The 15,057-nt window shown below is 46.0% G+C and overlaps 1 protein-coding gene across 1 annotated transcript in view; it reads left to right on the forward strand.

Moving 5' to 3' along the window:
* LANCL2 (LanC like 2) overlaps positions 1-15,057 on the forward strand; it is a 52,522-nt gene that overhangs the window by 25,509 nt on the left and 11,956 nt on the right. Inside the window, exons 4-6 of the mRNA XM_038392789.2 lie at positions 493-640; positions 2,486-2,632; positions 12,964-13,146. Of these exons, the coding sequence (XP_038248717.1) occupies positions 493-640; positions 2,486-2,632; positions 12,964-13,146 (478 nt within the window). The remainder of the gene's footprint in view (positions 1-492; positions 641-2,485; positions 2,633-12,963; positions 13,147-15,057) is intronic.

The following is a 15,057-nucleotide window of genomic DNA, read 5'->3' on the forward strand; positions in this document are numbered from 1 at the left end:
AAATGTAATGGTTTTTGTAGTGTATGAAACTTTTTAAAGTGCAGCAGCTCGGTAAACTGCAGATGATTTTAGAGGCCACTGTGGGCTAGTGGATTGAGCACAAAGCTGAAAGTCTGGAGATTTTGCGTTCTGTTTCTGAACCTGCCACTGTCTTGTGTTGTGACCTTGGGCAAGTCATTTAATGGTTCTGAGCCTCAGTTTCCCCATCTGAAATGGGGATATAATACTTCCCCCACCTTCAGTTTGGGACCTGCAGATGAAAAATGCTATGATTGCACAAAGCATTATTAAGTAATCAAAACTACCATAGGAGAAAGGTTAAAAAAACCTGATTTTATTTCCTGAGCCAAAACCAAAATGCGTGAAGCATTTTTTTGCAAGCTCTCATTACCTCTTGACTGGATTGGGTAGCATACTGTACACAGAAGGAGAATTCTAGTATGTCTGAAGGAGAAGGTACAGTTTTTCTTTTCTTTTTGTTTTTTGACCCAGGCTTTTGCAGCTCCAGAGAACGGTCATAAGCACAGACTCTGAACTTCCAGATGAGCTTCTTTATGGCAGAGCAGGTTACCTATATGCTTTGCTCTATTTGAATACAGAAATTGGTCCAGACACTGTACCTCAATCTGTTATCAAAGAGGTAGGAAACTTCATGTTGCCAGGTACTATGGTGTCTTTGAGGTGGAATCATATCTGTCTCTTCACTTCAAATATAGGGAAAAAAAATATGAAGTAAACTTTCATCTAACCTGCAAAATAGAGTTCACAGGGTAGTTTAGTGAGGAGAAACACTTGGGACCCGATTCTGCTTTTATTTAACCTCTTATAACTTCAGTATAGTTACTCCTAACTTGTACCAACGTGAGGTCAGAAACAGATCCTCTCTGTTTAGCTCTTACCCATGAAGGACTTCACTTGTCAGTCTAACTTGTTTCTTTAGTAATCCATGTAAACAGTAGTAAAACTAGATGCAATGAAAGGAAAGAGGATATAGAATTTGTGAATTCTTCTGCAGCAAAAGCAATACTTAAGTATACAACTCAACTTTTAAAATTTTATACTTTTAAACAAAATCTTAATTGTAAGGTTAATTCTTTGAAAAGCTCTAGTGCTTCCATGCTTTGGAGCAGGGACTTGAAATTTGGCAGGTGGGGTGGCCTTTGTTTCAGGGATGTGCCTTTTGTAATCCCTGTGAAAATTTGGGAGCCAGTATATGTAGGGGAGAGACTGAGATTGGGGGAGGAGCTGGGACTGAGAACCAGTGGGAAAGAAGGGGCGGGTGGAGGGGAGACGTGCTGAGGAACTGGAGTGTGGGAGGAGAACTAGGACTAGCTGGCGATGACCTGAGTGCAGATGCTGAGGCACTGAGATTGGGTGAAGAGCCCAGTGGGAGCAGGCGGGGGGACTAGAGGCCACATTGAGGGGGAGAGACTGATCAGATAAGGAAACGGGAGGCGGAAACTGGGACTCACTGGCGAGAAATCTGGGACTGAATAAGGAGCCAGGGTGGGACTGGTTGGAGGGGACTGAGCAGAAGGGGACATGCTGGGGTCAGGGTGGGAAATTACCAGAAAAGTTTGTGCCTACTACAGAACATAGCCCTCCAAAGTCTGGAACGGAACCGAGTATTCTTGAGTCTCCCCATTCCTTTGTTGTCAGGAAATGTGTCTGAAACCCACTGGCAAAAGTCTTCTCCCTCACATCTACTGCTGCTATCAGTTATTCCCTTAGCTCAAGGGGCAGAGGTCTATGTGTTGGCTCTAAAGATTCCAACCCTGGTGATGAACCACGTGGGTATCAGTATGATGCCACATGATAGAATCCCCTCCCTACCCCCAGTTTTATTTAAAAAACAAAAAAAGCCTAGGAAATTACACACACACACACAAGCTATGTTAAAAGAACATCGCGGTTTCAAATTCAGGCACTCAAAGCTAGGAAATGCCAGAATTAAGGTCGTCTGTCTTAGTTAAGGGTTAGAAGACAATTCTTTAGGACTGCATTCAACTGACTTAATCTTGTGCCCATCCTTTCTGATTCTGCATCCCCTGCCTCATTCACTACACACCTTCCCACTTCTGCAACCAATGAGGCAGGTGACCTACACACAACAGCCTCCTTCATTACACAACCCTGTTGATCTCAGCGCAGGTTTGTCCTGTACACCAAATGAGGCAGGGTTCCTTTGGCAAAAATAGTATGCGACTGTGTAATTAAAGACTGTATTATAATACACATGCACAAGGGAGGGAGCGCAAATTAAGGTTAGAGCTTTTTATTGTACAGAAAAATTACAGTTTTTCTGACACTCAAGTCTTGATGGGATAAGGAAATAGGATATTTTGTAGTGCAGAGGTAGACCTGTATATTGCCTCATTCTTGAATACATTTCTCTAGTGTTGTCTTACAATTCTTTGTAAAATAGTCCTCTCTGAATAAATGAAAGCGATATTAATGGCAAGTGTGTGTTCTATTTCAACATTAGGTGGTAGATGCCATTATCGAGTCGGGTAAAAACTTTTCAAAGGAGGAACGTAAGACTGAACGCTGCCCTCTGTTGTACCAATGGCACAGGAAGCAATACATTGGAGCAGCCCACGGCGTGGCTGGGATCTATTACATGCTAATGCAGGTAGGTAAACTAGTGTTCCAAGGTAAGGTTCTTTTGTATGAAAAAGTAGTTAGTTTCATTCACTTAACATAATGGTCCCTAAAACTTAGTAAAGTCTGAACCTTATTGAGGGCTTCATTGTGCGTGTTAAAGGACCCTCTTGACCATCACTCTTCCAACTTGTCTATTGGCTCTTAATCTTCAGTTATCATTTCTCTCACCTGTTTTCCTATTCACAGCATTGATCTTGCCATCAGAAATGGCTCCGTTCCCTTTTCCCTGATGTCGCCTACACCAACCACTTTGAATGTATTTTCCACCATCTCCCAACTCCAGAAAACTACATTGTCTCAGGTTTCAGAGTAGCAGCCGTGTTAGTCTGTATTCGCAAAAAGAAAAGGAGTACTTGTGGCACCTTAGAGACTAACAAATTTATTTGAGCATAAGCTTTCGAAGTGAGCTGTAGCTCACGAAAGCTTATGCTCTAATAAATTTGTTAGTCTCTAAGGTGCCACAAGTACTCCTTTTCTTTTTACATTGTCTCAAGCACCTTTATCCTGTTGATTTCTAGCCCGGTTTATTCTGATGTTCCCCACTCCCTTGGGTTGTTGCCCACAACTCTGCCCTGCCTGTTGTTCTTAACCAACGTGCAGTCCTCTGTACTTTCACCTCTTTCCTGCACCTCAAATGCCATCCCTCCCAGGTCCCACAGTGACTCTCAAAGGCGAAGCTGACATTTGAAGGTAAGCAGAACATGCCTCATCTTCATATTAGTGATGAGATCTGGAAATAATTTCAGCAAATGTCATTGTACAACATTGTGGCTGTTGGGCTGCAAAGTCTAATGTATCCTCTACGCTCTACTTTCCAAAGGTGCTGGCAGTCTTTGTTCTGCCTCGGGTAATATCAAGTTTCTTATTTGCTCATGAAGAGCACCCTTTTCCCTGGCAAGTGCAAGGAATTTGCTGCCTTTCAGTCTGAGTGCCATAATTTACTGTACCCTCTCCTTGACCTCCCACTTTTCCTCCTCGAGAATCCTCATCTTTTCTTGCTCCTCTTTTCTTCCCCTGTCCCCAATTGACCTTCCTGATAACATTCCCTCCCTTAGGAAAATCACCACCTCTTTCCAACCCTTTCCTCTTTCTTTGCTGTTTCAGGTGGTTAATTAACAGAAATAATTTTGTCTCTGCTGGTTATAAGTGGCAACCATTCTGATCATAAATCTAGGCAGAATTGTAATTTCTTCCTCTGTAAGATTGCTGCTTTTGACAATTACCACAAAACTTACTTATACATTATTAGATTTATGCCTTTTCATTGTCCATTAAACGTTGTGACTCACTCAGAGTTGAGTCACTTCCTTCAGAGGGAACAAGATATGTGGGCTTTTGCCAATACTAGGAGAACTTTTTGGCAAAGAACTTGGGAGTTTATTTCTTTAATTATAATCCTACTTTGTACATACTGCCTGTGATCTGAGGATCTCTAGCCCTTACAAACTGTTCCTTGCAACACCACTGTGAGGTTAGTAAGTATTATACCTCCTTATAGCTGGATGAACCAAGACACAGCAGTGTTAAGTAACAGTGAGCTGGGGCAGATCTGAGCCAGGAATCTCAAGGCCAAGTCTCCTCCTCTAATAATTTAAATAAACCTCTTTCCCTCCATCTAACAGTTCTTAGCTAATTAGTAAGTTTGTGTATTTAATAACTACTCTATTTATTATTTGTGTTGACCCATTTTGCTTGGTCCTGTCCAAATACAGAACAAAAATACAATCCCTCTCCCAAAGAGCTTATGATCTCAGGCAAGGTCTATACTACAGAGTTCTGTTGGCATAGCTGTGTTGTTTAGAAGCCTGGAAAGACAATGCCCTGTAGCCAGCATTGCTGAGCCAGTGAAGCCCCCAGTACAGACACAACTGTGCCAACAGAAGAGTGCTTCAGTTGGAATAGCAAATGTTGTTTGGTGAGGTGGTGTTACTATACCAACAGGGAAACTCCTATCAGCATATGTTGTGTCTACCATAGAGGGCTCTGCTGATACATTTTTTAGTTCCTGCTGTATCTGTACTAAAGGACAGTAATTCTTTCCAGTTATTAGCTTGCTGCCATTATTCTGGTCTGAGTGAAACAACATTCAATAGAAACACATGTCCCTATCACTGGCTCTTAACTTTAAAAGAAAGGTCAACTTAAATTAAAGGACTTGATTTTGCACAGACCTAAATGGGAGCACAAGCCAGGAAAGAAAGGTATAAATAGTCTCACTCTGCAGGTGTATCCCTGCATGAGGACTGAATACAATTGCACTCGGGTGGCACAAGGACTACACACTGCTGGCACAGTCAGAAGGTGGTCCAGTGGCTACACTCCTGTGCACAACTTGAGGCTGTGTGTCTAAGGCAATGTCTCTATTAGCAACTTACAGCCACCGCAGTAAGCCACATCGCTTGTGCATGTGCATGGTTGACTCCTTGTGTCAGCGTGCTGTGTACTCACCAAGAGAGCTTGTATCTATGCAGAGTGCAGTGCACCATAAGTATTCCAGTGTGTAACTCTTCACCATACAGTGCACTATCTTTTGGGAAGCTTTCGTAATGCATGATGGGGCTGAAACAAGTTGTGCCAGGGTGACTGGGAGCATGAGGTCAACTTCCCAGTTTGCAACTGTCTTCATCCCATAAAGTCATCTGTATTATCATAATTTTTGCACTTTTTTGGGTTGTTCCCCCCCCCCCCCAAAATCCCGCAAATCGGCATGGCTATCCTCGATGTCCGTCATCTCTGGCAAAAACATGGAGCCTGCACAACTCTGCACTATTGTCATGAGTGTTGCAAGCACAGGGCGAACAATCCCACAGTATTTGCAGAGCCGTGGGGAACATGATGATTCCTTGGAGGACATATTGCTATGGGAAATGGCAGAACCAATTCCAGGTTGTTGGTGGGATTCACGGTGGAACACCGCTTCTGGGCCTGAGAAACAAGCACTGGCTAGTGGAATCACATCATAATACAGGTTTGGGATGATGAGCAGAGGCACAGAACTTTCGGATAAGCAAGGCCATATTCCTGGATGTGTGTACAGAGTTTTCCTCCTCCCCCCTGCTCAGCAACACCAAAATGAGAGCTGCACTGAGAGTGGAGAAACAGGTGGTGATTGCACAGTGGAAACTTAAAACGCCAGATTGCTATTTGTCAGCTGGGAATCAATTTGGAGTTGGGAAATCCATCATGGAGGCCGTGGTCCTGCAGGTGTGCAGGGCTCTTAATTGTCTGCTGCTACGCAGGACTGTGACTCTTGGCAATGTGCAGGACATAGTGGATGGATTTGCAGCAGTGGGGTTCCCGAACTGCGATAGAGCGATAAACAGAATACATATCACTATTTTGACACCAGACCACTTTGCCACAGAGTACATTAACAGAAAGGGCTACTTTTCTACTGTTATGCCAGTGCTGGTGGATCACCAGGGATGCTTCTCTGACTCTGGCTGGTCAGGGAAGGTGCACAATGCTCGCATTGTTAAGAATACAGTACTGTTCACAAAGCTATAAGAAGGGACTTTTTTTCCTATCCCCCCCCCCCACCCCCCGACTGGTGGATTACCATTGGCAGTGTTGAAATGCCTATAGTGATCCTGGGTAACCCAGCCTACTCCTTGCTGCCCTGGCTCATCAAGCTGTACATCGGCCACCTCGACACTACCAAGTAAAGCTTCTGCTATTGGCTCAGCAGGTGCAGAATGACAGCTGAATGTGCCTTTGGTTGTTTGAAGGGACCCTGGCATTGTTTACTCACAAGATGGAACCTCCAGTGAGAAAAAATCCCAGTAGTTACAGCTGCCTGCTGTGTCCTGCATCAGATCTGTGAAGGAAAGGGGGGAAAGTTTCCACAGGGGTGGAGGGCAGAGGTGGAGCAGCTCTCTGCTGAATTTGAACAGCCAGATACAAGGACTATTAGAAGAGCTCAATGTTGAGCTTGTATGTCTCAGGGAGGCTTTGAAAGACCATTTTAATAGTGAGCCAGAGTAGTGTGTGTGGTGGTAGTGTGCTCTACCTGGCCCTGCTCTTTTTTGGCGCGGTATGTATTGTGTGGTGATAGCTGTACATGTAGAGACATAGCATTATCCGTGCACCTATTAATTTTTTTGTGTGAATGATCTTGTGCGTTAAGTGACACTGTGCAGTAACAGGTAGCTGGTTGCTTTCAGAATTGATGAGCACCATCCGCATATGTTGTGAACTAATAAAGATGAATTATGTTCTAAATAACAGAATTATTCTGTAACAAATTCAGTGCAAAAACATCCCAGGCAATTTAAAAACAAATGTATTAAAAACATAGTAAAACTTAATACATTTAGAGAACAGAACTTATGAAGGGGAAGTAACATTCACATCCATTCCAGCTACACATACACTGACCTGTGAAAGCCAGGGTTGGTATATGTGAAGCTGTGATTTTTTTAATGTTCCCCAGGGTGGAGTGGTAAGGGTAGTGCCGAGACGTGTAAGGCCGCATAGAATGTTGGGGTTTTTTAGGGAGGTCCCGATACTGAGTTCTCAGTGGGCTACAGACGAGGCGAGCATGGGATTGTTGAACATGCAGATCCACCAGAGTTTACAGTAGTGGTCTCCAACCTTTTTACGCCAAAGATCACTTTTTGAATTTAAGGGCAACCCAGGATCTACCCTGCCCCTTCCCCAAGGCCCCACCCCCCTCACTCCATCTCCCCCGTCTCCATTGCTTGCTCACCCTCACTCACTTTCACCAGGCTGGGGCAGGGGGTTGGGGTTCGGGACAGGGAGTGGGCTCTGGGCTGGGGCCCGAGGGGTTCACTGTGTGGGAGGGGGCTCTGGGCTGAGCCTGGGGCAGGGGGTGCAAGCTCAGGGAGGGAGTTTGGGTGCAGGAGGGGGCTCCGGGCTGGGGCAGAGTGTTGGGGTGCAGGAGGGGGTATAGGGTGCTGGCTCTGGGAGGGGACTCGGAGCTTGGGTGTAGGAGGGGGTATGGGGGTGCTGGCTCCAGGAGGCTGCAGGTTGGGTGGTGGAAGAGGAAATGTTGGGCCAGCATAGCTGGGCCTGCTGTACTCATGCTATACCTGGTCTTAATGTTGCAGAGCCATTCAGAACCTGCCCACTGAAAGGGGTGGCACTTACCTCGGGTGGCCCCGGCCCCATGCCACTCCTGGAAGAGACCAATGTGGCTCTGCACGCTACCGCTTTCTGCAGGCACCGCCCCCACAGCTCCCATTGGCCAGAGTTCCCTATTCCCGCCCAATAGGAGCTGTGGGGGCAGTGCTTGCAGGCAACAGCAGTGCACGGAGACCCTTTCCTCCCCCTCCGGGGGCTGCGCTGGCCACTTCTGGGAGTAGTGTGGCACCGGGGTAGGCAGAGAGTCTGCCTTAGCAGCAGCTCTGCTGCACCACCGGAGATCGCGATCAACTGGGAGAGTCTCCAGGATCGACCAGTCGATTGCGATCAACCGGTAGGTGACCACTGGTCTACAGCATCTATATTTTCTGCTTGAGATATCCCATTATTTCCTGGTGCATCTCCCTCTCCTTTTCCTGTGCCTTTCTCCTCTCTACCCTGTCCTCCTCGAGGTTGTTCGCAGTGTTCATCCTCCAGGCCCTGTGCTTGCTGTCTGATGTAGCACAGGCCTGTGGGATCTCATTGAACATGTCACCTTTAGTCATCTCCTTTCTCCACCTTATCTGGCCCAGGCATTCTGTGGAGGGGGAGACCCTGAAGGCTGCAATGGCAGCAGCTGCAGATAAAACACACAGAGGTATTTATTGTCAGTGTATTTGCTATGAAAGCGAAACTTAAGAGGCTGAAATCACCCTCCCTCCTTCCGCTCCCCTTTAGTTTGAAGCACTAGATTTTCTCTTCTGCTCATAGGAACTGACTTCTACTGGCGCTGGTGGGTGCTCGACCTCCTGCTGCCCCAGCTCTGCCCCTTTCTCCGAAGTCCCCAACCCAACTCTGCCCCCTCCCTGCCCCATTCCTACTCCTTCCCCAAATCCCCGGCCCTGTCCCCTCCCCTGGGCGCGCCATGTTCCCACTCCTCCCCCCTCCCTCCCCGGAGCTTGCTACAGCTGTGTGGCGTCGGCAAGCGCTGGGAGGTAGGCGGAGGAGCAGAGACGCGGCACGCTCGGGAGGAGGTGAGGTGGGGTGGGGAGGGAAGCTTGGCTGCTGGTGGGTGCAGAGCACCCACTAATTTTTCCCCGTGGGTGCTCTAACACTGGAGCACCCACGGAGTCAGCACCTATGGTTCTGCTTGGGATTGCTTGAGCGTGGCACCAGTGGCCATGGTGAGTGTGGCCCATTGAGAGTTGGGGAAATGAGGGAATTGCTCAGTTGAATGATTCTAGTAGCCTTGGGCAGGGGCATTGGGTACTGGCACAGTTTTGCACAGGTCGTGGTGATTTTAGCTATGCCTCACTCCTGAGGGTAGCAAAGGTAGAGAGCACAACTGCGGCTGGCATCCTGAAGCTGCTTGGGCCCTGTGTATGTTGCTAGCACATGCACTGCAGTGGTGCCTGCTAAAGTTTTCACTGAGTAGCATAAGAAGGCAGCCTTCCCTAGAAACTTTTAGCAGAGGATTGCAGAATACCCCCATGAAAGTTTCATTGAGATCTCTCTGGAGGATTCATGGGACATCCCTGTGCACGTAAACAAACTGCTCTGCCTGCCCCCTGCCTAACTCTCGAAGGAATGAAAAGCAGATAGCAACTCCACCTCTCTCAGTTGTACCACTATCTCTTCCAGCATGAGTAAATTAATGAAAGGTCCAAAGATGTGTCCTGCTACTTTGGGGGGTGCCCTCCCTGTAACTGAATATCTACATGCTTCCCAAGGTTCCTTCCTCTGCTTCGGGTTCACCCACGCTCGACTGGCTGGGCTGAGGTGGAGTCAAAAACAGGTCCTGGCTTGCTGCACAGCTGGATCCCCCCCACAGATTGCCTGTCCCCCATACTCTGTCCTCCTCTTCTTCATCCGCCGCCATCTCCTGCTCCTCGCTGTTCACAGCAGGGGCTTGTGACTCTGGCTCATTAGCTGTATCCACAGTGCTGTGGCGGGGTCTCTGCTGAGTATGACCATGCAGCTCTTTGTAAATGCAGCAGTTCTGCAACTTGGCCTCAGATCGATGGTTGGTCTCCCTGGCCTTCTGGTATGCCTGCCACAGTTCCTTGGCTTTCATGCGGCACTGCTGCCGTTAGACCCCTTCTCCTGCATTCCCCCATGCAACCTGCTTGTAGATGTTGACATTTCTGCACCTGGTTTGGAACTGCCTGCACAGCCTCCTCACCTCACAGGCCCAGAGATCCAGCATCTCCTGTCTACTCCAGCCAGGTGTGTGTCTGGTGTGTGTAGCCAGCATGGTCAGCTGGGCAGTTGCATATAACAATGGAGAGCTGCTAGGTGTACTTGCCAATCACAAAAAGGAATTTCAAAAATTCATAGGGCTTTAAAGGGGAAGGAATGCGTTTCCGATCTCCGTGACCCAACAGCAGAGTTCACAATGGTGACCAGAGAGGGCAGTGTGGGGCATTGTGGGAAAGCTACTGGAGGATAGTTAGGGTTGCCTTAAGTAACTTGGTGTCTACACTCAGACTGCATTGACCTAAGTACATTGACTGTGGCTCTGTGCTACTCAGGGAGGTGGTGGTCTTAAGTTGGTGTGACAGGGCACTTACATTCGTGGGAACCTAATTTAAGTGTAGACACAGGCACAGCTAGGTTGATGTAACCTGCCTTGCATCGATCTAACTGTAGTGTAGTGTAGACTGTGCCTAAGGCCCACTAGCTACCAGAGCTCCTGCCTTCTAAACTGTGGCAAGCACTGATTAGCCCTAAGATTCTTGACTGGAGAGTCATTTCTGTGACACTGCAGCACCATCTAGATCTAGTTGTGAATCACCACTCCACTCAAAAGTTTCCTTTCTCTCCAGGAATTCATCATGAAATCACAGTCATTTGAAGAGTTTAAAGAACAGGTTAGAGAGACACCTGTCAGGCATGATCTAGAGCATTGGTTTTTAACCGGTTTAGCATCGTGGGCTGCATACACACACACACACACACACACACACATATTAGGTTTAGTATTTTTGTTATCTGACAGCACTATGATTCAAATTGATACAGTGCCTTTCATTTCAACACTCGCAAATGTCTACTAAGAGCATTTTAAATTAGCAAAAGAAGTCAAAACATTAACTGTTAAAATTAATTAATGTACTGTAAGGTTGGCATGGCTGGGTGTATTGCTCCACTCCCTTCTGCTCTACTGCTGAGCTGAGCACCCGGAGAGCGCAACTGTGGAACCTGCCTGTAAAGATGGGGATGCTTGCGTGGTGTGGAGTGCCTCCCCAGTATCTAGACGCCCCAACAGTGTGCTGGCACACATGCCTGCTCTGCAGAGACAGGGTGCCCCATTGGGGCAGAACAGCCCCTCTAGGGACTGTCTTCTCCAGCAGCCAGCCCTGCACCCAGGGACTGCCTCCCATGCACCTAGCTCCCCACCTAGGGACTATGCCTTACTATCTAGCCCCCCATCCAGGGACTTCCCCCAGCCATCAGTCCCCTATGCATCAGCTGCAACCCCCTCCTGTGGTTCTAGCCCCTGACCTCCCTCCTGCATGCCCACTACCTTACCTCCACTGCAGGAAGCTCAGCTGTGCTGCCCACCTGCTGTTGTGGTCCGAGTGTGGGGCCCATGTTTGCACCCCCTCGACGGCTTAGTGCCCGGGACAAGTGCCCCTCACATCTGACCATAGTTACAGCCCTGAGGATATTGCATGGGCCACAGCTGTGTGCTGATTAGGCCACAAGTTGAGATCCACTGGTCTAGAGATATTTAGTCCTGCCTCAGTGCAGGGGGCTGGTCTAGATGGCCTCTCGGGGTCCCTTCCAGCCCTACATTTCTGTGCTTGTATGGAAAGCTGATGGATTTATGTAAGTACCTGTGATTACCGCTGAAACAATAATGCCCCCCACTGATAGCATAGTAGCTGACTTTAGTACTTATAACTAACTAGGCCAGCAAAGTAAACATTCCTTGTCTGACATAAGAAAAAAACAAGTAAATAGATATTGCAGTTTCAAGAAGAACATATTTGAAAGCTCTAGATGTTTAAAGTCTTCTCCTTTGGCTCTAGGAGTGTGAATTGCAGCGGGGTCCTATTAAATGCAGGTCTGCAGAAGCACTCTAATAAAATTGAGCACAGTGGGCAATAATTTAAAAAGAATGATGAGGTCCCTATCACTGACTCAATTACTGGGTCCCTGCTACTCCCAAGGCTTTCAAGAATTTCAGAGATCATGTGGGCTTGGAAAAGAGTAGAGCCTTATTGTGAAAAATCCCATAAAGTAGGTGGGAGGGGAGACGAATGTTAATTAGGAACACCTGCAAACCCCACAATGTATTGTACTTACTAATTAAGTATAAAGGTACTGGTATCAGCATTTCACCTAGAAGTGGGCATGCAACTCAGTGGGTATGTTCTCCTCTATGATAAGAATGTAAATCCTATTAACAGTAAGGCAAAGTCATGGGGCGTATCTAGGGGAAGAATAGCATACTTCAGGCCAGATTTATCAAAGATATTTAGGTGCCTAAAGATTCGCAAATGCACCTACTAGAATTTTCAAAAGCACTTATCTGCAACACTGGGCACCTAAATAAATATTGAAAATCTGGTCCTTGATGTCTGTTTTGTGGATGTGATTCTTCCCAACTGATGGTTGGGCTGACTGTGTTAGATCCTGCCACTCAGTTTGTTTACTTTCTTCAGCTGTCCATAGGTTTAGGAAGCTTTATTTATGATGAAAATACTTTACCTTCATAAATATTGAGAAAGATGGGTCATTGGCCACAACAGTACTCTGATAGCTGCCTTCTGAGGGACACCACACCTCAGGGAAGCATGTATTGCACGTAGTTAGGCCATTGTTTTAAAATCATACTGGGCTTTATATCTTTTGTCTTAAAATATGTGTGTTTATTAATAACCAAACCGCCTTCCTCCTTAAGTGCTCTCTTTTGATGTTAAGGCATTGGTAGTTGTCTAGGAGTCTTGAAACTTGTGTTCTATTCCAGTTCTGCCTCAGTCATTTTGGGTCCCCTTGATGTAAGTCACCCAACGTGCCTCAATTCGTCCATCTGTAGAAAGGGGGCAGTACTGCTTGTCATAAGGGTATTGTGTGGGTAAATTAGTGAAATGCTTATAAAAAGCTTTGAGATTTGTATATGGAAGTTTCTACGTATGAGTGTTTGTGTATGAAAAATCGAATGGACAGAGTAAAGAACTGCATTTTAATGTGTGATTATTTTGTTCTTAGCCAGTTTCAAATGTGGATCAGGAGACCCTGACGGAGCTGGTGAAACCGAGCATTGACTATGTACGTCATAAAAAATTCAGATCTGGGAACTATCCATCATCGTTAAGCAATGAAACTGATAGACTAGTCCACTGGTGCCATGGTGCCCCGGGCGTCATCCATATGCTAATGCAAGCTTATAAGGTAAGTCTTTCTCTTATACATGTGTGCACACATCCTCACGCGTCCGTATGTCTACAGAGGTGATTCTTGATCTTTAGGCTCCTAGTTTTGAAATCTTGGTCTGTAATCTTTGAGTCTGTCTTCAGAATGTTAAAGGTGCCTTTGATTTTAAAAATCAATATCTCTAAACCACTTTTTACTTTAAGGATTGTAGTATTATTAAGATGTAGCACTTACTGCTGATGTCAGATTACAAAGATCCCAGATGCCTGACAAATATAATGTGTATCCTATCACAGTAATTTAGCACTAACCTAGTCTTTGTTCCTATGTATCCTCACTGGTTCTGCTGTTGTTTTCAGGTTCCGGAGCTCTGAGTCACAGAACATTAGTAAGCGAGCAGTTTAATTAAATTTATGCAAACTGATTCCTGTTTTTGACAAGCCGCCTTGGCAGGTTCTCTGCTTGGTCTCTGAGTGGGCTAATGAAAAGCGTTCATGGTTATCTGTATAATTACATGCACTGCTACCTGAAATTGAACTATAAACCTCCTAAAGTGTTGAATGCAACAGAAGCCACAGGAGCACATGCTCTGGAGTGTGAGAGGAACGGTGACTGGACACTGCAGAAATCCGTTTTTCCTTTCCCGATGTGATGCTTTCATAGCCCAAAATGCTGTATATCTTGAGGAGTTGAGAGGATCAGGAACGTTTTTGGTTGGCAGACACTTCTTTGGCCCTACCTTGTCTTTGTTCAGGTCACATAATCAGCTGCTTTTTACTTCTCAGTCTCCTTTCTTAAAGAGCAATATAAAAAGTAATTAAAGAGAGAGTCAACAGATCGTACTCCATACTGTAAAGTAAGAGAGATTTAGGTAATGGACAGTAGCTCCTTGGAAATTAGTATCAATCACCCAACCTTCAAGTTAAGTCATGTAACTGGACTGTCCTTGTGTGATAATAGAAAAGCTGTTCAGATAGTGAGATGTTTTCTCTGCCGTGCTGGTCGTATTTTACAAAGCTCATGAAACTATTTAAAAAAAAACAAAAAACCAAACACCTCATATTAATGGTACTATGCACTTGCTTTATGACAGCCACTGACAGATCAAGGCTTTTTAACCTCTAAGTGTGTCAACCATCCCTTTTTTGTGTTGCTGCTGATCTGAGTGAGACCAGATAGAGAAGAAGCAGAAACTGGCTGCTTAAGACAACAGGTCTCTGGTATCTCAGTGAAAACCATACGTTTCAAACCCCGCTTTCCTGATGGACTACCTTACCTAACTTCAGGTGGCGTTTTGGGTGTGAGTAAAGTCTGCAAGGGTGGGTTCTTTGTGTTTGAAACACAATTGAAGGTCAGGCTGGGAGGACTGCTTGTATGTTCCGTAGCACAATGGGGCTAGTGCCTCGCAGAGCTACTACAGTACGAACAATGATCTACAGTCAAGGCAATATACCGCTCTTTGTTGTGCTTCTGGTAAAGAGGCAAATGCCATACTGGGTAATATGAAATGTAAAGCATTTCTTTGACCCAGTTTTAATGTAGAAACAGGGAGGACCTGTCCTTGGCCAGCAGTTCCCATGACACCATGCAGAAGAGTTGGGACTGAAACCCCTTGTGTCCCCATCTGTTACACGAGTCTAATTAGAATAACCCTTTTGTAATTCAAGTTTAAATCAAACGCAGTCACAACTTGGAGGGGTGGGAGTAGTAAAAAATGGAGAGTGAGAACTCTTGAGAAAGTCCACATTCATCATGTATAGAGAGAATCTAGAACTGAAGATCCCGATCTTGTGTTTTCTGTTGGTCATGCTTTCAGTTTCATAAAGTCCTCTTCATTTTCTTTTATCCTGCACAGGAGGGGAAGCAGTCTGGTAAGAGAGGGAAAATTATTGCCGTGATGGGTGGATTATAAATAGTTAGAGAATGGAT

This window comes from Dermochelys coriacea, chromosome 2, assembly GCF_009764565.3.
Source record: "Dermochelys coriacea isolate rDerCor1 chromosome 2, rDerCor1.pri.v4, whole genome shotgun sequence".
NCBI classification, from domain to species: domain Eukaryota; kingdom Metazoa; phylum Chordata; order Testudines; family Dermochelyidae; genus Dermochelys; species Dermochelys coriacea.